The sequence below is a fragment of the Triturus cristatus genome, chromosome 4_2 (genome assembly GCF_964204655.1).
Source record: "Triturus cristatus chromosome 4_2, aTriCri1.1, whole genome shotgun sequence".
NCBI classification, from domain to species: domain Eukaryota; kingdom Metazoa; phylum Chordata; class Amphibia; order Caudata; family Salamandridae; genus Triturus; species Triturus cristatus.
The window spans coordinates 511,113,754-511,137,896 of NC_140586.1; the positions used below are offsets into that span (position 1 = coordinate 511,113,754).

The following is a 24,143-nucleotide window of genomic DNA, read 5'->3' on the forward strand; positions in this document are numbered from 1 at the left end:
AGCTGGCCTTTGCTTGCCTAAACATTTCAGCCTGCCTCTGCGTGATGTGTATCTGATGTCTGGCTGGTGTGAGTGACAGGGCTGGGGGAACCCAGATGGGCAGGGCTAGGTAGCCTGGTGGTGAATAGGACGATCGACAGGTAGATGGGTGGGAGGAGTGCTCCTAGGCTCTGAATAGGACAGTGCTCTGCCACCTCAATGCCGGCTCCGTCTGAGGACTCTGCCCTGCACTCTGAAAGAAGAAGCCTGCATCGCGTAAACAAAGTGCTCAGAAACCGGGCTGAACTAGGCAAGGGCCCCCCTGGCCTGGGAGAACAAAAGATCTGCTGTATAAATGTAGGAGCCCTGCTCCTAAGAAGCTAGATCCGCTTTTGACCAATAAGAATCTCTGCCTGAGGAGGAGGCACCGGGAAAGCTGTAGGAGGAAGACTGTCCCTATCCGGGGGGATTGGCCTGCAGTGGTGACCTTGCTGCCAAAGGAGAGAAGAGAAACTGTTGCTGAAGACTTTTACTTTACTGTTACTTTCAAGACTTGTGCTTTTCCAAAACGATCTCCAAGGGCTTGGAACTGAGCTTGCCCCCTGAACTGAGCCCCAGGACCATTGGGCTCTACCTGATCTTCACTCGCCTGCCGCTGGACTGTGGTGTCCCTTCCCTCGCCGGAGCTGTGACCCTCGTGCCCCAGTCCCTCCCTGAGCCGTGACCAGGACTGCTTAGCCGCCCCCGCCTTGGGAAGAACCTCGCTCGATCGGAGCCACTCCCCCTACGCTGTGCTGGGCTGCCCCTGTCACCTCGCTCGTTGGAGGCTCGCTGTGCACCTTCACCCTCCCGCCGGAATCGGCGTTTGTGAGCATCTCCAAGCCTTGGACGGCCTGGACGCAACCTGCGTGCCCGGCTGCCCCGCTTTGTTCACCCGCCACCTGCAACACCCCGCTCTTGCCGTGAGCCTGAAGATCAGACCCCCATCGTGAAGTGTGGGAGCCTCGGACGCCGCCTCGCCCTTCTGTTGAAGAGCCGCTGAAATCCCGCACCCGCCTTTGCGTCAAGAAACCAGGTACTGTACTTACGAACTCGACCGCGAGCTCGCATCGGATCCAGGGTCTGCAACGTTCTGATTTCCCTGTCATCTGCTGTGTGCTTCCCGGGCGCCGCCTCAGCACGGAGTGCGCTGAGGCCCACAGTTACCTTGTGCCCGAACTTTCCGTAAACAAAGAGAACTTTACCGTATTTCCAAGAATTGTGGCCCCATCAGTTCAACGTTACTGGGCCTTGTATTTGAATCTGCTGAATCTACATAAAAGCTTATTTTTATATACTTCCTGATTGGTGTCCGTTTGTGGTGCATGCAAGGGGTTTACTGTATGTGTAATTGCATTTGCTTAACCGTGTACGCCTGAGACTTAGCCTAGACTGCTCGCGCCACGCACCTAGAGGGTGAGCAGGGGTTATTCTGGGGAGTCATCCTTCAACCTGACAAGAAGTAAAGGGTCCCTGCTTGTTGTGGGTTCACACCTGCGTCAACCAGAGTCCCCTCATTTCTAACAGTACGGAGGCGGGGGGGGGGGTGCGGCTGAATAAGGGCACGTATGTGTGCGACGCGGGGGTGGGAACAGACGGTGCGGGGTCGGCGGGGGAGCGCCGCGACTCCGGACAAGGAGGGGGAGAAGGGGAAAGGTGGAAAAGAGGGGAAAGAGAGCCATGAGCTGCCGGTGCGTAAGCTGTCTTATATGGGCATTACGAAACCTTTGGGGGCACATTTGTCGCTGGCCACTAAAGAAAAGATTTGGAAAGGGGACTACGTCGACATCCTGAAGCTCTTGCATAGGGAGCTGACGGCGAAGGAGGGGTCGAAAGAGGAGGAGCAGGAATTAGCCAAGCACCCCAGAGTGCCCATGAATATCGAGATCTGGTCCGCGGGGTTTTTGATTTTCGCCAGTGTCTACTGCGAAAAATATCCGGAACGGTCCGTTGCCCTTTTTAAGTACATGGATGTAGTCCGGAGGGCACAAGTGACCTATGGGGGTTACGCGTGGTCCCATTATGATGAGGAGTTTCGGGCGCGGTTGGCCTGGGACCCGGAGGCAAAATGGGGGGAGATCGATTCTGATCTGTACCAGCAGACCATGGGGGGGGCCAAGTTTGGCAAGGCAATCTACACGGCGAGTGGGTTGCCCTTGGCGCCCCGCCCATTCCCAGCTGCCCCACCCGAGGAGGGGTGGGGCAAGGCGACAGTGCCGGCGGAACCCCGGTGGGGGCATGCTGGGACTTCAACAAGGGTCTTTGTACGCGACAATATTGCAAGTTCAGGCATGAATGCTCTAAATGTGGGAAACGTCACCCGGTGGTGCAATGCTGGGGTACGGGAGGCAACCAGGGGCAGCAGCCCTCTCTGGAGGGACAGCAGGCGGCGGGCAGGGGAGGTCGGGGGGGACAAGGGACTATGGGAAAGGGCTCGTACACTGGTTAGACTGGATCGGTTGGAAACCCTGCTGGCGTCTTATCCACGGACCAAGGACGCTGGGCTGTTACGGCAGGATTTCCGGGAGGGTTTTCGGCTGGGCTACGAGGGTCCGCGCATTGCACGGTGGGCGGAAAACTTGAAATCGGTCGCGGCGCAGAAGTCGGTGGTCCGGGAGAAATTGGACAGGGAGGTACGGGAGGGGCGGATGGCGGGGCCGTTTGGTGGGGCGCCACTACCGGAGCTGATCATCTCGCCCATTGGGGTGGTGCCAAAGAAAGAGCCAGGACAGTTTCGACTGATCCAGCATCTGTCATGGCCGGAGGGGGCGTCGGTCAACAACTACATTGCGACGGAGTTGTCTTCAGTTTCGTACGCATCAGTGGACGTGGCGCGGCGTTCGGTGACGGCGGTGGGGCCCGGCGCGCTCATGGCGAAGTGCGATATCAAGTCGGCGTTCCGGTTGTTGCCAGTCCAACCGGATGACTATCAACTGTTGGGTATACAGTTCGACGGCGCCATTTTTGTGGACAAAGCACTGTCCATGGGGTGTTTGATTTTGTGTGCTTTGTTTGAGCGCTTCAGTACCTTCCTACAGTGGGCGTTTGCATGGCACACGGGGAAGGCGACGATGACGCACTATCTGGATGACTTTTTCCTGGTGGGATTGCCCGGTTCGGCGGACTGCCAGCAGCAGCTGGACAGTTTTACGGAGCTCATGGGCTACCTGGGTGTGCCCCTGGCGCCAGAAAAGACACAAGGTCCCAGCACGGTGCTGTCGTTTTTGGGCATTGAGCTAGACTCGGTGGCCATGGAGGCCCGGTTACCGGAGGAGAAGAAGTTGGGCATGCTGGGTTTGGTGGACGGCATGTTGGGGCAGCTGAAGGTGACGGTGCGGGAGGTGCAGGTTCTGTTGGGACATTTGAATTTCGCTTGCTGGGTGGTGCGGGCAGGTATGACGTTTTGTAGGCGATTGGAGCGGGCCCTGGTAGGAGGGACATTGCCGCATCATCATATGCGGTTGTCAGCAGGCACGAAAGAGGACCTTTTGTATGTGGTGGGCGTTCCTGGCACATTTCAATGGGATCCCGATGGCTCCCCCAGAGGATTGGGAGTGGGATGTCACCATCTCGTCGGATGCGGTGGGAGTGGGAGGTTTCGGGCTTTTTTTGCAGGGGAGGTGGTGTGCGGAGGAATGGCCGCCGCAGTGGCAGGTCGGCGGGAGGAGCATCGCGTTTTCGGAATTGTTCCCGTTGGTGGTGGCGGTGACGGTGTGGGCGCGGGAGCTGGCGCACAAACGCGTGATTTTCAAGGTGGACAACATGTCAGTGGTGCATGTCGTGAATCGGCAGTCCGCTAGGGATCCGCAGGTGCTCAAGTTGTTGCGGGTGTTTGTGCTGCGTTGTTTGGAGCATGATATATTGTTTCAGGCACGGCATGTGCCGGGGGTGGACAATGACATTGCGGATGCTTTGTCTCGTTCACAGTGGCAGAGGTTCCATGGGCTAGCCACGGAGGCGGACGACTGCAAGACGCCAGTGCCGGAGGGGATGTGGTCGGTAGGAGAGAAAGGGTCGTACAATTGGTAAGAGGGTCCGTGGCCAGGTCGACGTGGAGGGCATATGAACAGGCGTGGCGGGAGTTTGTGGACAGTGGGGCGGGGTGGCAGGGGGATCCGGGGGCTCGGTGTGAGCAGGTGGTGCGGTTCATGTTGGCATTGATGGACAGGGGCTTGTCTAAAGCGACAATTGCGGTAAAGCTGTCGGCCATAGCGTTCATGGGGAAGTTGTGGTGGGGCTATGCGCCGTCGGCAGGGGAGCTGGGCGCGCGCTTACTGGAGGGTTGGGTGCGGGAACGGGGGGCCACGGCCCGACAGCACCGGCCTATTACAGGGGCCATGCTACGAGGGGTGCTTCGGCGCCTGCCTGCTTTCTGCCACAATGGGGAGGAGATTCTTTTGTTTTCCACCCTTATGTCGTGGATGTATTTTGGGGCGTTCAGGGTGTCCGAGCTGGTGGGGCAAAGAGGGAAGGCTGGTGTGTGCTGGGAGGCTGTGGATCTGCGGGCCGGGGAGGTGGCGGTCCACTTGCAGCGCTCGAAGACGGATCAGCGGGGTGAGGGGACCTGGGTGTTTCTGGGGCCCGCGTTGGAGCAGGACATCTGCCCGGCGGTGTGGGGGCAGCGTTTGGCATCGCGTTTGCGGTCGGTGGAGGGTGAAATCTTTTGCCGGGTCGCGGGGGAACGGGTGACGGCGACCCAGCTGCTGTGGGTCCTGCGGCACGCCCTGCTCGGTATGGGGGTGGAGCCGAAATGGTTCGGGACACATTCCTTTCGGATCGGGCCGGCGACTGATGCGGCGCGCCAAGGGTGGGGGAGGAAGGACATTATGCGTCTGGGGAGGTGGAAGTCGGACTGTTACCAGACATACGTTCGGCCACAGGGTGAGGGGGGGAGAAGAGTAGGCGGGGTACTCCCGTTGTGCTGACATGTGTCTCTTTCCAGGTCCGGTGGCGGGGCCGGACGCGGCCGGTTTGTCCATCCTCATCCTGGGCCACTCTTTCATCAAGCGGGCAGAGCGATACGAATGGGACAAGAGCAGGAACCTGAATTTGGAACTGGATTTTAGGTTGTTTCACTGTCAGTGGCAGGGGCAAGGGGGTATGAGATGGCATGAACTTTTTCCGGTGTTGAATAGGTTTGTCAAGGGGGGGGTGTGTCCTGATGTTCTGGTAGTGCATCTAGGGGAGAATGATTTGGTGCAGTGCAAGGGCCTGGCGTTGCTGAAGCAGATGAAAAGGGATCTGCTGGAGATTCGGTCACAGTGGTCAGGTTGTTACATAATCTGGTCAGAATTCATTCCGCGGAGAATCTGGAGGGGGGCTGCGCGCCCAGCGGCCATAGATAGGGCACGCCGGAAGATTAATAGGGACATGAGGGTTTTTTGTGACAGGTAGGGGATAGGCAGGATGGAACACCCGGAACTCCGCTATGCGGCTGTGTACTTCTTTAAAGAGGACGGGGTGCATTTGTCCCGGTATGGCATGGAGCTATATATTGTTCAGTTGAAGGAGGCATTGGACAGGGCATTGGGGGTGTGCAGGTACCCGAGACGTCAGGAGGCCTAAAGGGGGGGTCGAAAGCCGGCAGTTCCGACTTTCGAGTGGCGTTTTTTCCTAGGTCATGGGGGACATCTAAAGATTTATGTTTACGGTGGGGTAGGACTTAAGAATTTACCTAGTTAGGTAGGGTAGGAAAGTTAGGAATTGTAAGTTGTGTTATGATTGTTGCAGGGGGGGAAACATTTTTAGGGGAGGGGGTGGGGGGCCAGATAGGAAGGCTATATTTAGTGAGGAGTAGTTTTGTACGGCACAGGCCAAGGGATGTTTCTATGTAAGGTGCACCTGTTTCCAATAAAGCGGCCTTTTTCACACCAACAAGCTAGCCTGTGGTCTGTGTTGCCCCCCCCGTAGGGCCCAATAGGGCTTTGGGAGGGCGGCCGACCAGTGGGAGGCTCGCCCTCCCGGGGGGTTTTGGGCCGGGGGGGCATCCGGAGCACGGGGGCAGGACTTCTGGGTCTTGGGCTTCCTTGGGCTGGTTGGGCTACTTGGGCTTCTTTTGGGCTGGGGGGGTTTATAGCCGGCCATTTTGTGTGGCGACCCACCATTTGGTGGATCGTGACACAACGGCCGGCTGGGGGTGGTTGGTGTATTTTTGTCCTGCCCTCCCTCCCTTTGAGCGGGGGGCCCCCACCCCTCTTTTAGGGGTTGGGGGGGGGTGTCTTTCCGGTTGGAAGCCGGGGTGGTCTTTTTGGGGACAGGTGCATCGGGGAGGGATGCTTTGCGGGGGATTTGTCGCTGGAACAGGTGCTGGTGTGGTGCGCTACGAGTTGGGGCATTTTTTCCTAGGTCATGGGGGACATCTAATGATTTATGTTTACGATGGGGTAGGACATAAGAATTTACCTAGTTAGGTAGGGTAGGAAAGTTAGGAATTGTAAGTTGTGTTATGATTGCTGCAGGGGGGGAAACATTTTTAGGGGAGGGGGTGGGGGGCCAGATAGGAAGGCTATATTTAGTGAGGAGTAGTTTTGTACAGCACAGGCCAAGGGATGTTTCTATGTAAGGTGCACCTGTTTCCAATAAAGCGGCATTTTTCACACCAACAAGCTAGCCTGTGGTCTGTGTTGCCCCCCCCCCCCCCCGTAGGGCCCAAACAATAATTCTGCTTGCGAGCTCGAGAAGTTTCCTCTTCTGATACCAGCGGTGTGTGCGTCGACGGAAAGGTCTGTGGATGTTCTCATCTAACTGGCTAATAACATATTTTGCACAACGCTGCTCGTTGCTTTAACGTTTACGCAAATTTAGGATCTGCTCCCAGTGTAAGGGCTACTCTAGTCATGTTGCCTTTACTCCCGCCCCCTCCCGATGTCTGTGTTTACCACCTCCCTCATCCCGCCTCCTCTCCCTTTTGTAAAGTGTGATTTTTGTTTGTTTTCTACCCTTCTCATATTGCCTTTACTCTCGCCCCTCCTGTTGTCTTTCTGTTCACCTCCCTCATACCTCCTCCTCTCCCTTTTCTATGCATGATGATTTGCGCACCCAAAAGAAGGGGGAACAAACAGATGGGGAGCTCTGACCGACGGAACCCCGGAGGTCTCACACGCTCCTGCGCATTGTCGCCGGCATTCCTGCTTTGGAGTGCGCTCTCGGGGAGAGTCAGTGAAGCAGCCCTGCTGAAAGCACTGCACTAGGAGACTTCCTATTGCCAGTTTGTCTGGCATTGTGCTATCTTGGCAGAAGTATTTGTTTCACAATGGAATCAGCATATCTTGAGTTTAAAAGTGCGCATTGGTTGAACTGCAGTGTGTGCGCTCTCCGAGGCTGACAACTTGCTTTGTGAGGTTTATTCCACATCTGAAATGTAGGTCACATTTACTCTTTGTTATAACATCCCTCAGGCAGAACCTGTTTCATGGAAATGCCCCGTGTGCCCTTTATGTTTTTGTAATCAAATCCGGGACCAAATAACCTGTGCCTCCTCCCCAGTTTCCAGTAGAAGTTGCCGAGGAGTAAAGCAAAACCACATCCACTAGTAAGTCTGCTGTGTGTGAGTGCAGTGAATGAACCCTTCTTGCCTGCCCGTGGACATTGGGGTATGGGGAGGCATTTCTGGCAAGGGGTGTGCTCAATTTTGGAGGCTAGAACCCCCTCTCATGGTAGGGCATAGGTCTTCAAACTGTGGGGCGCGCCCCCCTGGGGGGGCGCAGCATCCCTCCAGGGGGGGGCGCGCTCTTCACCTTCTATTGTTGCTTTCAGGCGCCAGTCCTGTATCTCAGCCCGGGCGCTGCAGCTTCAGCTGCTGGGGGCTCGGCTGAGAGTGTCTGGAGTCACAGGTCTTTAAAGGCCAGAGGCGCAACGATTTCAGTGGTGGTGGGGAGTGGAAGGGGGGTTAATTCTTCCAGCAATAGGAAGAGTGGAGATGCAGGGGCTCTAAGAAGGGGGGAAAAAGACAAAGCCTCATTAACGCGTAAATGGTCTTTTAAAGACCTGTGAAGTACGGGTGCGGCTGGCAGCTCCAAAACTGTCTGTGTGTGTGTGTGCCCGGAAGCTGTCTCTTACTGAAAACGTGACTTCAAGATGGGGTTCTTACTCTCTTTCCTCTCCTTTCTTTTATTTGCTCCCCTGTGAAATGGATCCAAAAAAGAAAACAATTTTTGCTGGATATGTCGTATTTTAATTCCAAAGTGCAGCATCTGGAATAAAAGGCTAAAAATATGAAAAATAACTAAATAAACTAAGACAGACTGGTAGCAAACTGGCCAGATTGATTTTATTCACACCCAAGCACATTAGCACCACTTTTACAGAGTTTGCCAGTGAAGCGCTATTTTTGTTTTCTTGTCTTTGTTTTCCCTGGGCTTGCAACTAGTGCACCAATCCTGGAGGTACTGCAAATTGCGGATTGGAAAACAAAATGTGTACTGCGGCTCTACGTCCAGGGATGTGGTCTTTTTACCATACTGCTTATGTTTTGTAAGGATATAAGCAATGGACATTGAAATGGGTTCATTCAGGGCCCTGTAGTCTTGTCTTTAACATTTGAGGCAAAAGAACTCACTGATTTCTGAATAGTGAGTGTAAAAGCATTAAGGTAACCATGCTGTTTCTGCTTAAATTTCACATGGCTTGCTAAATTTTACATTACCTATGAGGGTTTGCTTTTTCCAGGATGTTGTTACTTTTTTTTTAGGCTGCATATTGCTCTTGTCTATTGCGTCATTTAAATTGAGCCTCATCCAGATGTTTATAGTTGGCAGCAATTGGGTTGTAGTTGAAGGCAGTGTGAGTTTTTCTCAGTGGGGCAGTATGGTGTTCAGTGGGGGAGAGGATGTGGCACTATGGCCAGAGCTGCTGAATTTGGAACTGGGGAACCAGGTTCAGCCTTAATAACCAGTCCACCAGACGACTCTCCAGAGGGAGCACAATCCTTTGCTAGACCTTAGAAGGCTTCGCAAGACCTTAGAAGCGCTGATGTCTTAGCACCAGCAGGTGGACCCTAGCAGTGGCAAGTCTGGGTTAACCTTCAAGGTTTGTCCACCACAATCCATACTGAAGTTCACCTCCAGTCTTGCGGGTAGGCCTATGAAGCAGCACAGCCAAGAACAACAGTGACTCTGTCACTGAGGTCACAGGACCCTTGAGAAGGGCCAGCTGTAGGGCAGTGCAAACGGTGTGACCGGGCGCTGACTTTGGGTGGAGGCATTATGTTTACAAGTAATTTAAGGTTTTAAAAGTGCTTGCTGCCTCCTTCCTGGCCTCCAGCAATTTTCGGCAACAATAAAAATGTCATGATGACTCTGGTGTTTTATGTTCTTCCTAGAGAGAGATCAGAGATTTGTCTAGTGGAAGTTTGACTCATGGATAGGTAGCACAGAGGGTTAATGTGCCTGCTGCAAAGAACATGTACCATGCAGATCACAAAGTGCACATAATGTAAATAGGTCAGTGGGCTGCTACTTTTGTCAGAGAAATCCTTTTGTTGCTTGCAGTTTATAAGTTAAAATCCTAACAGAACAGTGCGCTATTAACCTATATGGCCTACTAGTATGGTTGTCATGTGACTCCTACAACTTGTAGTCCTTAGTCTTATGTAACATTTTCTATACAGTGATTTACACACATAGTGATTGTCTCTGAGTAATGTGTGGGATGTAAACTGCTCTGACACCCTACACTGGTATGAGCGGCGCTGTAAATCAAATTAAATGCATCAGAGAGAGTGTGGTTCCCCTTCGTCCCAATACTAGTGGGAACGTTGGATGTTTCAAGGAGGAGTGGATTTGGCATTAATGCCATAGGTGCTGACTTTGGTTCTGGGGACTTGGGTTCGAGTCCTGGTATCGGCTCAACATCTTGTGATCCTAGGCAAAATCACTTAATTTACCAGTGACTTATGAAAAATGAATTTGACCTTGATTAAAGTCATTGGTGCTTGTTTAACATGTTCCAATCCCTAGAGCGGAGTCCACAAGCCGAATATAACAAATATTGTCAAGTATGCCTACCATCTGTCCTCGCTTCTTTCATAAACCAAATTTAAATGTTTTCTTGTGCAGTTATTTCTGAAGCTTTGTAAGGCGATCTTCTTAATAAGCCAACTATGCAAACAAATTGACTCTTGATGCTGCTAGAGAATAAAGATGCATATATCCTTTTGAATCACTTATATCACATGTGTATGATGTAAATGTCCCCTAGGCCTTCTTGGAAAACTGTGGCTGGCCTCCTACTGACATGGCAACACCTGGCCATACTCCACATAATCATGGATTTTTTTTATTGTGTCAGACAGCATGTTTTGTGGAACTTCTTTTTCTGAAATCTTGTATAGGGGCAAGGATGTGGCGCAACAGCCAGAGCTGAAGACTGTGGAGTTGGGGAGCCAGGTTCAATTCTTGATGTCTGCTCAACATCCTGTGATTCTGGGCAAATCACTAAATCTCCCTGTGCTTACAAAAAATGAATGTGTGCTTGTGTAATGTAAAAGATGCTCCTGCAAAGCGCTCCAATACCTTTGGGTCATGTTCACGCTATATAAAACTGAAAAAAATATATTATAACATTTTGTGAGCACTCCCGTTTCCAGGCACTGCTCAAGACTGGAAGTGGAGCACAACCTAAGGATGGCAGAAGCAAGAATCCATCCACACATTGTCTCTGTGGAGAAAAACATGCACTCCCACACCTGAATTTTGGGAGTGTTTTTGCTAATCTATCCTAAATTTTGTGTTTTATGTGAAAAATAAAGCACCAATGAATTTTTTTGTGCTAATTGTTTTCTTTTTATTTTAACTTTAGAATAACCACATGTACTACAAAAACTTCAGTTTACTAAACACTCTTACTTTATTTAATATTATTCGCCCTATACAAACTGGGCTCTGCAGAAGGGAAGGGCCATCAATGATGCAGAGTACCAGCTTCCAGAACTTTTTTATCAGGTGGTGGTGGGGGGGGCTCGACGTGTAAAAAGGTTTAGATGGGGGGCTCGGCCAACAAAAGTTTGAAGACCTCTGTGGTAGGGTGACCAGGCGCCCTCAATTTGCTCGTATACTACAATTTCTTTCAACATATGTGGGCTGTTTTTTTTTTTTCTTTTTACATTTAGCAAAAAATAAGTTTTCAGAGAGGGTCGACGGTACACAGAGGGAGACACGTTCTAATATGTTTCAGAGCAGAATTAAGTAGCAGACCCAAACAGACCTTGATTTACTTAACACCGACAGTACTGTGTTTAAATGTAGCATTTACTTCCCTTTAGTGCTTATCTGTGCTTTCAGTATTAATCAATGCTATCAGTTAAGTCATTCTTCAATCCTGGGCTGTACCAATTGTAGTCCTACTTCTATGTTTTTGGAATGACTCATGGTTTGGGTCACCCTATCTCATGGCCACGTGGGTTTTTGCCTGTGGGCATTGGGCAGTTAGGAATAATACTTACTGGCTCGGAGCACCACTTCTTTTGGTACCTCCAATGTGCCTGTCCTGGGCAGTTGAAGAAAGTTCTTCCTGAAAAATAGAAGGCTGCTAAAATAGGTCATTATCCACCAATGGGCTCATTATGAGCAGCGTAAGGGGATCCTACTTATTAAGGACTGTGCTTAATTTGTGTGTCAAGTTTTGTCCAGAAGTTACACTGCTGCAGCTCACTGGCAGAAACAATTCGTAGCTAGGAACCTACCCTCCTTTGACATTGGTGAGGTTCCACTTTGGCCTAGCCAGGAGTTTTGTTGTGTCTACTAAGCACAACCCTCACTGGACAATGCTCTGCTATCTGTTGTGGACCCTGGAAGGCACCCTTCCTAGCCTGAATCCTAGCCTTCCTAGCCTGTGAGCGGTGACAGTGAGCCTTTCCTACCTAAGTATCGGAGTTCTTCATGCCAGAAGAGCTCACTTGGCAACTTTTCAGCATGCTGCACTGCAGTCTTGCTGCTCTACAACACAACTAAAAGACATTGGCAAAGCCAATAACTCTGGCTAAACACTTATAAGCTCCCAAAGGCGAGACCTTTTGGCTATGCCAATGCTTGTTTTCCTACCTGCTGCCATTTTCACGTCCTTTTTCGGTCAAGAAAGGAAAATGGAGGCATGCTACAGTCAGAGCGGTCTGTGACCCATAAACTATGCTGAGATTTGTTCTGAAGGGCGTCTGTGATGCAACCCACCTCCTTTTCCCCTGCTCAAGTTTTATTTTTATGGTTATATTTCTTTCTTTTTATTGGATCGTGCACACCATATCCTTAAATTCACCATCTCACTCTGTATTTGTTTTACTGCTGGTGAAAAAAGTGGAGTTGTGTGGTGGTTTTAATGAACACACATCACAGGGTGCATAATGCAAAGATAAACGTGGCGCAAGCCTTTTTAAAAGGACATCAATAGAAAGACTGTATAAAGTAATTTAATCATTTTCAAAACAAACTTTTTTCCGATGCTATTTTGCTGTAGCTAAATCATGGTCCCCATCATATTTTAATGCTATTTTCCCTTTACATTGTCCAGAACTGTGTTTGAACCCTCCAGATGTGTTTGGTGTGACAGTAATATGTTTATGCACTAACATTACACATATAATACTTACATATGGAGGAGCAAACGACTTCAGTTTCAATTCTTTCTCTTGCTTTCTTTTTACCTAAGGAAAACAATGACAGGGGCAGTATTAAATAATATATTAATAGGCATCGGTGCACAAATATACACATTTTAAAAGGGTTCAGAACTCCATACCATGAACTGGTATAGCTGGCTGTGGTCAGTAGGCTATCATTAAGTAAACTGGGCTTAGCAAAGTGTTTCTCTAGTAACTTGATGCCGGCTCTTAGAGGCAAAGCCACAAGGATAAAGTCTGCCCACTAAAGCTAAAGGACGTGTAATTTAAGAACGTGACCATTTGCCATTCAGCTCATGGTAACCAGGCAATAGAGTGAAAGCCATTAACTGCTGCTTTGTTTTCTTTTGTTTTGGACCATTTCATATTGTGTTTCAATGGAAAAATAATGTAAGGCGCTGTCACAGGTAAACATCTCCCCCCTCGTGGGCCCTGATTTTAAGTGGGTTAATAAATTCTGTTCCTTGAGCAAACATTGTTTGTTCAGGGATCGGAATTCTGCGATGTGCGACTATTAAACCAACAATTTCTTCCTGGTGAATGTCAGCAGGTCACACCTCGGGTAAACCTGAACTCCAGAGCCATCGCATTTCATGAAGAGTAGAGTACAAGTTCTGCAATGTTGTTGCGATACTTATGTCCCCTGCCACCACTGCTCCTTTCTCTCCAGGCGCCTTGTGCTATAAAGTCATTTCCACATGGAACTGGTACCAGGGCTCCTTGCAGGAGGGTTCCATCTCTGAATAAGAAATTTCATGTAATCTGCTAAAATGCCGGAAGTGCAACCTCGTTGTGGGTTCAATATATGCGTGTGTGAAAGTCAATTTCCTCACAGGTAAATTATGTTTGAGAATAAGTGACTGAACAAATGCACTTTTTTTTAAAGGTAGCTCTGTGAATTAAGCTCATAATCATTAAATGTCATTGTCGGGGGGCGTTGACTGGCGCCGGCTAAGATGGCGGCTTAGAAAGGGAGCTCCACCGGGGTTGCAGCAAAAGCCCCTAAATATCCGTGCATTATCCGTTCTTGGCGAGGCTGCTGTGACCGCAGTGCCGGCAGAACACACGCCGCACCGAACGGTGTGGTAAACTTTGGTGCTGCTGCCCTCGATCGCTCCAACTTCCCCGGCTGCGTAGTCAGGAGCGGTGTGCGAGCAAAGGCCTTGTGGGAGTGTGCGGCGCTCAAGTGATCACCTCACCCAGCTCAGAACCTGCTGCTACCGGAGGCCAGTGGCATGTGGGACACAAGAAGACCCCCAACGGACCTGGCGCTCATCACTGAAATTGACCGGGTGCTAGCGAGGAACACCGATGGGGCAACTGCTGGCATAGGAGCGGGGGTAAGGAGTTTCCCCCCTTTTTTCTCCCGCCCGCTTCTGTGTGTATGTGAGCCCATATCACCACCCATTGGGCAGGAATCACGAAGAAGCCCCGGGGCCGGGTTGCCATTCATTTAAAGTGCACCCTCGGCGGCAGAGACTTGTGACAGGAGCCGGCTGTATCAGGTGTTGCACAACATACCGACCGGTATAATATACTGAGATTCCTCCAACGGTGCGCACCCCCCCATTCACCCAGACACCCCCTCCCATGGACTAACCAAGATCTGGCCAAACCGGAGACAGCAGGGGAGACAAGCTGAGGGCATTTACGGTGCCTCTCCCAGGCAGTGTGCTGCTGGTGTGGCGGGCCTCCTTCAGGGTGCACGTGGCACTGCCCTGGCCCAGGGAAACTACGTTGCCATCTCTGGTGGGCACCGGGTGGAGACCCCTGCTACTCTCATCGCAGCGTGGGGTCCATAGCCAGAAACAATCCAGAGACAGATCAGTTTTGGAGCTGCACCCACCTTGGGGCCAGGTCAAGAGTATCGGGGCGTAGGCAGCGCAGGCAACAGCTTGGTGAGCTGCCCTGCATGAGGAAACAACACGAGTGAGGCCCCACTGGGATTGAGCTGATGTGGAATGGCTACCAAATGGGAGGCATCACACTCTAACAGTTCATCAGAAGCCTCGGGTGCTGATTCCTCTCTGGATGCGTCACAACTGGCATCTGGAGGTGGGTGAGATATTACCCTCAAGGCAGGATTCCCAGGTGCCACTGGACCTTGGAGACCATCAAGAGATACAGATGCCCTCAGTGGCCGCATTGTGGGGGGAGATAAAAGACAGTGACTGATCTACAACCAATGAGACTGTGAAACGGCCGACAGTCCACCCGGCTTTCCAAATTGTGAGTCAGTCCGGTCTGAGACCTACTTATAATCAAGTGACCAAACTGCACCCAAGGCACGATCGACTGACCTCCCACCGCGATGAAGCCCAAGGGAGGCGCATCTGTGCAAATGAACAAACTTGATAAATATGCAATCCCCAAACAGTCAATGCCAGACGATGGAGCCAGACGGGTGAGCCAGAACCATCGCTCAGCTCCATAATGGCGGCAATCCAAGTGCTGGGCGCTACACTAGAAACGAAAATCGGCAAAGTCTCTATCTAAATGAATCTGCTCAGGGCTGACATGAACAAGACATCAGAATGCGTAACAACAGAAGCCAATGTTACAGCACTACAAAGTAAAACTTGGAAACTGGAAGAAAGAGTCCAACAACTGGTCCATCAGCACCGTCAGGTGGCTCTTATGATGGAGGACCAGGAAGGGCGGGCCCGCCGCAACAACAAACGAGAGGTTGGGGTTCCAGAAGGGGCGGAAGGATCAAGTGTGGACCTATTCCCCGAAAATCTAATACTGAACTATCTCAAACCTAAATGACTCTCCGCCGTCTTCACTGTGGAAAGGTCACACAGCCCCGATCCCCCCGCCGAAACTTGGAGCGGCCCCCAGGACGAATATAGCCAAAATCCTCAACTACAGAGACCACGATGCAACACTGCAGGCGGCCCGCCTGCAGGGGGATCTCCGATATGAAAACGTAATCATCAGATTCTTCCCAGACTTTACCCTCAAGGTCCAGCAACACCGCCGCTCCTTTGACGGGGTGAAACGGGCACTCAGAGGCATCAAGTATATGATGTTTTTTCCAACAAAGCTTAAGGTTCTGGCAAATGGAAAATCATGGTTCTTCACGACCCCGTTGGATGTGCAAGCGTGGCTAGATGAAGGGACCACATGGAAGATGATATCAGCAACCGCAGATAACTGGAGAGATTCCCGGGTGAGTCCGCCGAGCTCCCTAGACAGCCGAGTGGAACCGGGCAAGAGAAGTCTGCGATCCTGGAGATCAAGATCCACGAGCCCAGCTACCTTGGTGACTGGCGGAGAATGAACTCCTCTCGTCTGACAACAGACTCAGAGACTCATTGCAACACTTCGTAATGTATAATATTTGCTCTTTTACTAAGGGGTAGCGGCTACCAAGTAGGGAGGGTACTGCAGGACCAATAACATACTACCATGCCTCTCTTCTAGTAAGGGCTGGAGCCATACTACAGCCCCAGTAACAGTTGATGAGTTTTTGGGCGACAGGAGCTCTGCTAGTTGGGGATGTGGGTAGTTTTGAGCATACGCAGCAGGGTATTAGGGAGGGAAGGGACAGTTATTGGGGTTCTTCTTTTGTTGTTTGTATTTTCCTTTTCAGGGGGACACAGGGAGGGAGGTAGGGAGGGGGGTGTTGGGTTTGGGGTCCACACTTGTTGAACGTTATGAGTATTACATCGACAAACCACGCTGACATCTATACAGAGGAATTTAGGACTTACTCTGGGCTAAATGAGTACACAATGGGACAAAGGTGCTAAAATACTGAGCTGGAACGTCAACGGGCTAAGAGATAAAGTCAAACATAGTGTCATCATGCAATATATCAAGCGGCAGGCCCCTGACGTTATTATGCTTCAAGAAACACACTTGGTGGGAAACTCCTGTAAGGCACTAAACAGGTGGGGTTACAAGGTGATAGAACATGTGGGGCTCACGACCAGCTCGCGAGGAGAAGGCATTATGGTGAGAAACTCCTTTCCACTTGCTGTGAGTTCCACCTGAACAGATGACCGGGCAGGTACATAGGAGTCACGGGCTTATGGGAAGGTTACACGCTAACACTTATATCAGTCTACGTACCACCTGGCCTCCGCAGCACTACATTTAAAGACCTAGGTACTCTCTTACTCTCATTACCGGAAGGTCTCCTGGTGAGCGGGGGGGGACTTCAATTCAGCTGCCTCGGGCACACTAGACAGGCACCCACCACATGAGTTTGGGTCATCTAATCGATAGCTGCCTGACTTCCTGGAAGCACTGGGATTGGTTGATGGGTGGAGGACGTACAACCCAGAAAGAATCCAACATTCTTTCCACTCCGGGGCCCATCATAGCCTTTCCCGTATAGACTATAGCCTAGTCCCAGCTCTGCAAGCTGCTAACATCCACGAAATTAGGCCTTTAGCTAGGGGAATCTCCGACCACTCCCCGTCATGGGTTCAGATAGTCCTCAGCCTGGCATGGGCGGGGAGAATTGCCCCCATCAACCCGTGGTATCTCCGAGACCCTGGAATCCGTAAAGCAATACTCACTGCCATTGACACTTATTTCCAAGAAAATGAGGGGTCGGTGGACTCCTCCCAGAACCTGTGAGAGGCGTTTAAATCAGTAATCCGGGGACAAGCACTGTCGCTAATTGCTGGGATGAAGGAAGACAGGCAGAAAGAGATTGTGGAAGCTGAGGCAGAAATCAGCAGACTGGAGGACGAATTAGAAACTGAGGTTACACACGGGAGACTCCATACACTACACCTTAAACAAGACGAATACAAAGCTCTAGTAACTGACAGAGGAAAAGGTCTTGGGAGGGAAAAGTTGGGCAGAATATACGACCTGGGAGACAAAACGGGGAAACTAATCGCCTGGCTTTACAAAAAAGAATGGGCTAGTCGATTGGTACCGGAACTAATAGGTGCAGATATCAGAATCACAACCAATCCAAAAGACATTGCAATTCAATTTGAAACTCACTTCAAGACAGTATACATGACCAGTGAACCATACACGGAAGACAACTCACACGATCTACTGCTTGACATAGCGCTCCCCACCCTGTCAGAGGAAGACTAACACTTCTTAGAAAGTACATTGACAAATGATGAAATAGCACAGGCCATTAGATCACTGCGCTCCGGAAAGGCCCTTGGCCCCAATGGCCTACCCATTGAATTTTACAAACTTAAGCCCGACAAATTAGCCCCTTACCTGAAAGCCATGTTTGAAGAGAGCAAGGAGTTAGGAACACTGCCACTGGTTCAAAGAGTGGCCACGCTGGTCACCATACATAAGGAGGGTAAACCCAAAACCAACTGCGCCTCGTACAGGCCAATTTCCCTCCGAAACGCAGAGCCCAAAATTCTGGCCAAGCTTCTCGCAAACCGCCTAGTCAAAGTAATTGGTGGTCTAGTCCATCCTGACCATCAGGTTTCATGCCACTCCGTAAAACGGTGCTGAACTTACACAGAGTACATGGGGTAGTGGGGAGAGTGGCTACGATTCAAAGAGGAAGCCATAATTGTATCATAAGATCAACCATGGCGTTTGACACCATTGAATGGCCTTACTTATTGGCAGTACTTGCGAAAATGGGATTTTGTCCAGAATTCATCCAGTGGGTACGGATCTTGTTTTCAGAGCCCCTAGCACAGGTCGTGGTCAACAATAAGAAGTCGGACAAATTCACACTGAGTCGGGGGACCCGTCAAGGATGCCCTCTCTCTCCTCTCCTGTTCGCCCTCGCACTGGAACCACCTGCGCAATGGATTCGTCAGGACCCAGTAATATGAGGTCTGCGTTGGTCCCCCGATTGGGAGGACCGTATCTCTCTCTACGCCGATGATATTCTGTTATTCCTAGCCTCCCCGAGGAAGTCATTGGTGTGTGTTTTAGACATCTTGGCAATCTTTGGCAGATATTCTGGTTTCTCCATCAACTGGAGTAAATCCCTTCTGTATGTCCTCAATGGAGACCCACCCACTCCACCACATGGCTGCCCAATCCAAATTAACACAGTGGGCTTCAAATACCTGGGTATTTTTATTTCCCTAGACCACAAACTCCGCTTTAACCATAATCTTCTCCCACAGCTGCATAGGCTTAAACGTGATATAGCAAGTTGGAAAACTCTTCCGCTCTTGCTATTGGGCAAAGCATCCCTTTTCAAAATGATGTCGCTGCCACGTTTTCTGTATGCATTGCACAACTCACCAGATCCTGTTCCAGCGACATACTTCAAAGAGATTGAGAGCCTACAGAGAGACTTGTTGTGGGATGGGAAACCTTGCACAGCACTGCCCAAGCTCACACTGAATTGGTATGACGGGGGGATTAGCCTCCCAGATATAAAAAAATACTACTGGGCAGCACACCTTGCAGCCATTAATCATGGCACCTATGGTCGACCGGATGATCCGAGCTATGCCATGGACAGATGGCTTCTGCCGGGAGGGAATTACAGTAGGGCATTCTATTCTAAACCTGAACAATACCCCTTGACTAGACCAACTGACCACTTGGTCCGAATATGGCACACCGTTAACAAAACTCTGGGCTGGGAGCGAACACTCACATTGGCAACCCCCTTATGGGACTCTGAAAAATTGGGTGACTTGTGGAGATCGAAGGGATTCGACAGATGGGAACTCATCGGGATCTCACAGGTCAAAGATATGTGGGAGAATGGCGCAGTGAAGACATTTGCTTCTTTGCAACAACAACATGAGTTAGCTGACTCAGAGCACTTAAGATAAACTCAAATCCGTCATGCACTACAGTCCCACTTCCCGAAAGGATCCTCCCCTCTAGAACCCTCTCCACTGGAGGATAGGCTGATGGATGGTCACTTACCGGAGAAAGCCATATTGTTAACCTAAAAAAAATTGATCAATAATATGGCAGACCCCCTCGGGACCCTGCGAGAGAAATGGGTGCGGGATGGCATTGAGCTAGACGATGAAGATTGGTAGGAAGCAGTGTCCTCCCCAAGAGTGATAGCAATCTCGGCTAGGGTCAGGCTAGTTCAACTCAAAATTCCTCATAGAGTATATGTTACAGGGCCTTGTTTGGTACGCATGGGTAGGGCTGACAGAGGAGATTGTCGGAGACAATGCGGTCAAGAAGGCATGTTCCTACACATAATATGGGAATGCGAGTACATACAATCATACTGGCGCAAAATCCATGACATTCTAAGCGAAGTGCTCACACTTTTCCTCCGCCCGGAAGCACGTAGATGCCTCTTGAACATATGGGAACCCACAGATTTAAATAGTCACCACACGCAATGGGTCACATTAGGATTAATGCTGGCAAAGAGGAACATTGCACAACTGTGGGGAGCATCGCAGCCAACCAAAGTAGAGGCCTGGAAAGAAAACCTAGAATGGGGTATGTATAGAGAAAAGACTGTGTATACAGCCCGGGGATGCCCTAAAAAATGGTCCAAAATATGAACCCCCTGGAACTCCTAACGAGGATATATGTGCAACCTACCACTTAGCACTGATTCAGACGACCCCTTCACCCCATAACCTGTACTTACAGTGCCCTGACATAGAAGTCTCTCTATTGTTCCCTTCACTGATTGTAATGTACTTGATTCCTCTGTATTGAATACTGCATGTCGATTAATGTTTAATAAAAAGAATTATAAAAAAAAAAGTCATTGTCATTTCATTTTCTATGGAATCCTCGTGCAGAAAAATATGTATTCTTTATGTCGTCAACAGCCAATAGCAGTTTAAAACTGCACTCACAAGCTTCAAAGGCAGGCCTGAGACATGTTTAAAGGGTCACTTAAGTGGGTGGCACAATAAGTGCTGCAGGCCCTCTAATACAATATAATATACAGGTCTTTGGTACAGATTGTACAACTTTACTAATGACTTACAAGTAAATTAAATGTACCAGTTGGGTGTAAGCCAACTGTACCATGCAGTCGCAGCTGGCATTGCTCACGGGTGGTAGGTCGCGCATATAAGAGCTTTGGTTCAAAGTGGGGGGTATTTTAATTTATCTGATGTATGGGTGTAACAATACTCCCATCTAGTTACATCTGTCTATTAGAAGCCCACAGATAGAAATTTGCTGTTGCACATATTTCATTTCGTTAACAGGCACTAAGGGATAATCTCCCAGTGTACCAATTCTTTCATCACTGTTGTAACTGTACAGAGGTAAGTACTTTCATGGAACAGTCTCAGGTCATACAAGAACGTTTGGCTCGACAAGCTTATCCTAGGAAGTTTCTGAACAAGGCAAAGCTAGGGGCATTGAATACTCAAGAGATACCTTGATGGAGAAAGTGTCAAAGCCAAAAAATGTGTCACAGTGGTTGTACGAAAGTAGGATCTGCTTCTTATGGTTACCCCAACTTTTTGCTTGATGTGATGCTGTTTTTGACTAGTCTGACTGGGATCCTGCTCAACAGGACCCCGGTCTATCTGCTTTCTCCCTAAACTGTTATGTTATGTACTAAGAATGAATGAATGATGAATGAATGATCACATTTATAAAGCGCAGGCTTTCACTCCAATGGAGCATCTTGGCGCTGAGGGCTAGTGTCAGAGGAAAGTAGTCTCTAGTGTCACTGTGTTGGATGGATTAGATAAGAGAAAGGGCCAAACTCTCTGGAACTGTAAATATCCAAGTTTTCAATTTTTTCTTAAAAATAGATTCTGTTTGTTTAAGTCTCAGGTAAGTGGGTAAGTAGTTCCAAGCTTTAGTTCCTAGAGCAGCCATGGACTTTCCTCCTCTGGACTTCAGATGGAAATGTGGGGGTACTAGCCGATTTTCTTTAGAAGATCTCAGATTACGAACAGGTACATGAATTTTTAATCTAGTCCTGAGGTACTTGGGGCCACTTTGTTTTACAGCTCTAAAGGTAATCACAAGGACTTTAAAGAGAATTCTCTTGTGTATGGGTAACCAGTGGAGGGTTTGAAGAGCCTCAGATACTGAGGACCCTTTAGGTAAATTCAATACCATTTGAACCGCTGCATTTTGCACAGTCTGCAGCCTTTTTAGAGTACTTTTCTTTATGCCTGCATAGAGACTGTTGCAATAATCCAGTCGTGAAAGAATTGTGGCCACTGCCATGGACTTGGGGCCCGTGGTAGGTAGGAATTCAAATAATTTTTTCAGAGTTTTTATCCAATAAAAACAAGTTCCTGCAACCGACATGGCCTGCTGATGAAAAGAGAGAGAGGTATCAAATCGTACTCCGAGATTTTTTGCAGTGTCCACAGTATTAGGGAGTGGGGCTGCGTCAGTTGGCCACCACATTTTGGATACTGGGCTACCCTTGTCAGTCACTAGTATATGGTTCACATGTACCCAGGGCATAGGTACCCCAGAGGTCTCCCATGGGCTGCAGCATGTATTATGCCACCCATGAGAGACCATTCAAAGTGGAACTACAGGCCTGCCATTGCAGCTTGTGTAAGTTGGTGCATGCACCACTTACTAAACATATAGGTTTACTATATCTAAGGGTCACTGCACTCAAAACCTATAGGTCACCCCTATAGCAGGCCTTTGCAATCCTGAGGGCAGTGTGCTTGGTTCTAAGTGAGAGGGTGCCCCTGCAGGAGCAGGACACCTTGCAGCCTACCGAGTCCATTCTCCCGGGTTGTCAGTGAAGCAGCCATATACTATATAGAGGGGCATCGCGTAATCGTGCGATGACCATCTTCAAAACGGCTGCAATGAATCCTATCAAGTTTGGTGTCAAACATGTTGGAATCATACCCCCCATAAACGGTGTGGGAGGTATGATTCCAAGCACTGGAAGAGCCATCTGTTAGGCTCTCAGTGTTCCCAGTACCAGCGTTCTAGTGCCGGAAAGCACAAAATGGTTGCTGCTGACCAGAGACACATTTCTACCCTTCTGCTGCTGAGCCCACCTCGAGCAGGGGAAGGCAGAACAATAGGCATCCTGTCCCAGGAAGGTGTGACCACATCCCAGACAGGATTTAGTGTATTAGGGCTTGGTGGGTGCACTTGCCAGCGCCTGAAAGTCTGCATGAGGGGTACATTTGGTGTCCCTGTGCATAGTACAGTTCAAACCAGTCCTGGGAGCCGCTGGATCCTGCTCTGGCATGAAACTGGACAAAGGACATGGGAGTAACCTCCTCCCTGTCCAGACCCTCCCCTGGGAGGGTCCCCTGAATCTTCCCAACCCTTTCCTTAGGGGACTTAAGGGCTTACCTGGGTCTAGGTCCCTAGATTCATCGTGGGATAAGATAAAGAACTGAAACCACTGCACTTCTACCGTCTGGACACTCTGGACTTCGTTTGGACCTGACTTCGTCTCCCTTCCAGTCTGCTGCATCGTCTGTGCCTGTGCATCATTAAGGAACCTTCAAGGTCTGTGAAGCATCATGGACAACCAAAGTAATCTCCCTTGGAGTGAAGGAGTTACTCCCCCGCATTGGCAGGCACCGCAACGAAGACGACCGGTCAGCAGATCCCGAGCTCCTCCAGACTCCGTGGGCTCTGCGACACCTGTGGTGGTTTTCCTGAGTTCCAGAGGCCTGCTCTCCCCTCCTATCAAGTTGGAAGCCAGTAGTCCTTGTGAGGGTTACAATAACTAAACCCCTGGGTACCGTGTCCTCTTTGCAGTTGAAAAGGCTTGTTGACATCTTTGCAAGAACATCTTTGGCCTGCAAGTAGCCCCAACCTCGAGCACCTCCAGTGACCAGAATCTTCAGCAACGCTGCATCTTGTGCATCGTGGTCTGCGTCTTTTGGTGAGCTGCTTGAGGTCCTCTTGCGACTCCTGTGCCTTTAGCCTATGGGTCCATTTGAGGGTCACCTTTGTTTTCCTTGGGCTCCCCTGAATGCTTGGGCCTGCCCTGACTTGCCTGCTTGTGGTGGGTCTCCTGGACCTTCCTGGCCCCAACCGTGCACCTTCTTGATTTCCTGCATGGGTTGCATTTTTCACGGCTTGTTGGTGCTCCTGCCGGACACCGACCCCTCAGCACTCGACATCCTTTGAGGGACTGCATGTATACAGGTCCTGGTTGTCCTCGGCATTGCCTGGTCCTCACAGCTGCAGAGTCAAGGTCACAGTCATCTTACCTGAAGCACCCGATATCAAAGGGAATCTGTCTTCCAAGTCTCCTGGTCACCCCTGAGTGACATAGACACTGTGAAATGAAGTTGTATATAAATTTGAACATTGGCGAGTGGACCATTGAGAGACTCAGTATAAAAAATGGTATTAATTGTTTAATCCTTAACGAAATGTCTGATGGGGAAAAATTGGTTTTAAGTATGCACATTTGTTTGTATTTTCAGATGTCCCTGACGAAGGGAATTTTATTTCCCGAAATGCATTGGGCTTAGCAAATAAATCATGACATGGAACCCACCTCATGCTTCTGAGTTTATGTTGAACAGCGATGGTTAACATGCATTGAGTAAAATGAATTGAAACAATCAAAAGATAGGATGGAAATGATGGAGTAAAAGGAAAAAAGGGAAAAGTTGTTTAAAATGGATGAATTTATTTCATTAGA

At 49.8% G+C, this 24,143-nt stretch overlaps 1 protein-coding gene across 1 annotated transcript in view; it reads right to left on the reverse strand.

Moving 5' to 3' along the window:
• SPATA1 (spermatogenesis associated 1) overlaps window positions 1–24,143 on the reverse strand; it is a 394,319-nt gene that overhangs the window by 218,259 nt on the left and 151,917 nt on the right. Inside the window, exon 4 of the mRNA XM_085602111.1 lies at window positions 12,599–12,652. Within this exon, the coding sequence (XP_085458237.1) occupies window positions 12,599–12,652 (54 nt within the window). The remainder of the gene's footprint in view (window positions 1–12,598; window positions 12,653–24,143) is intronic.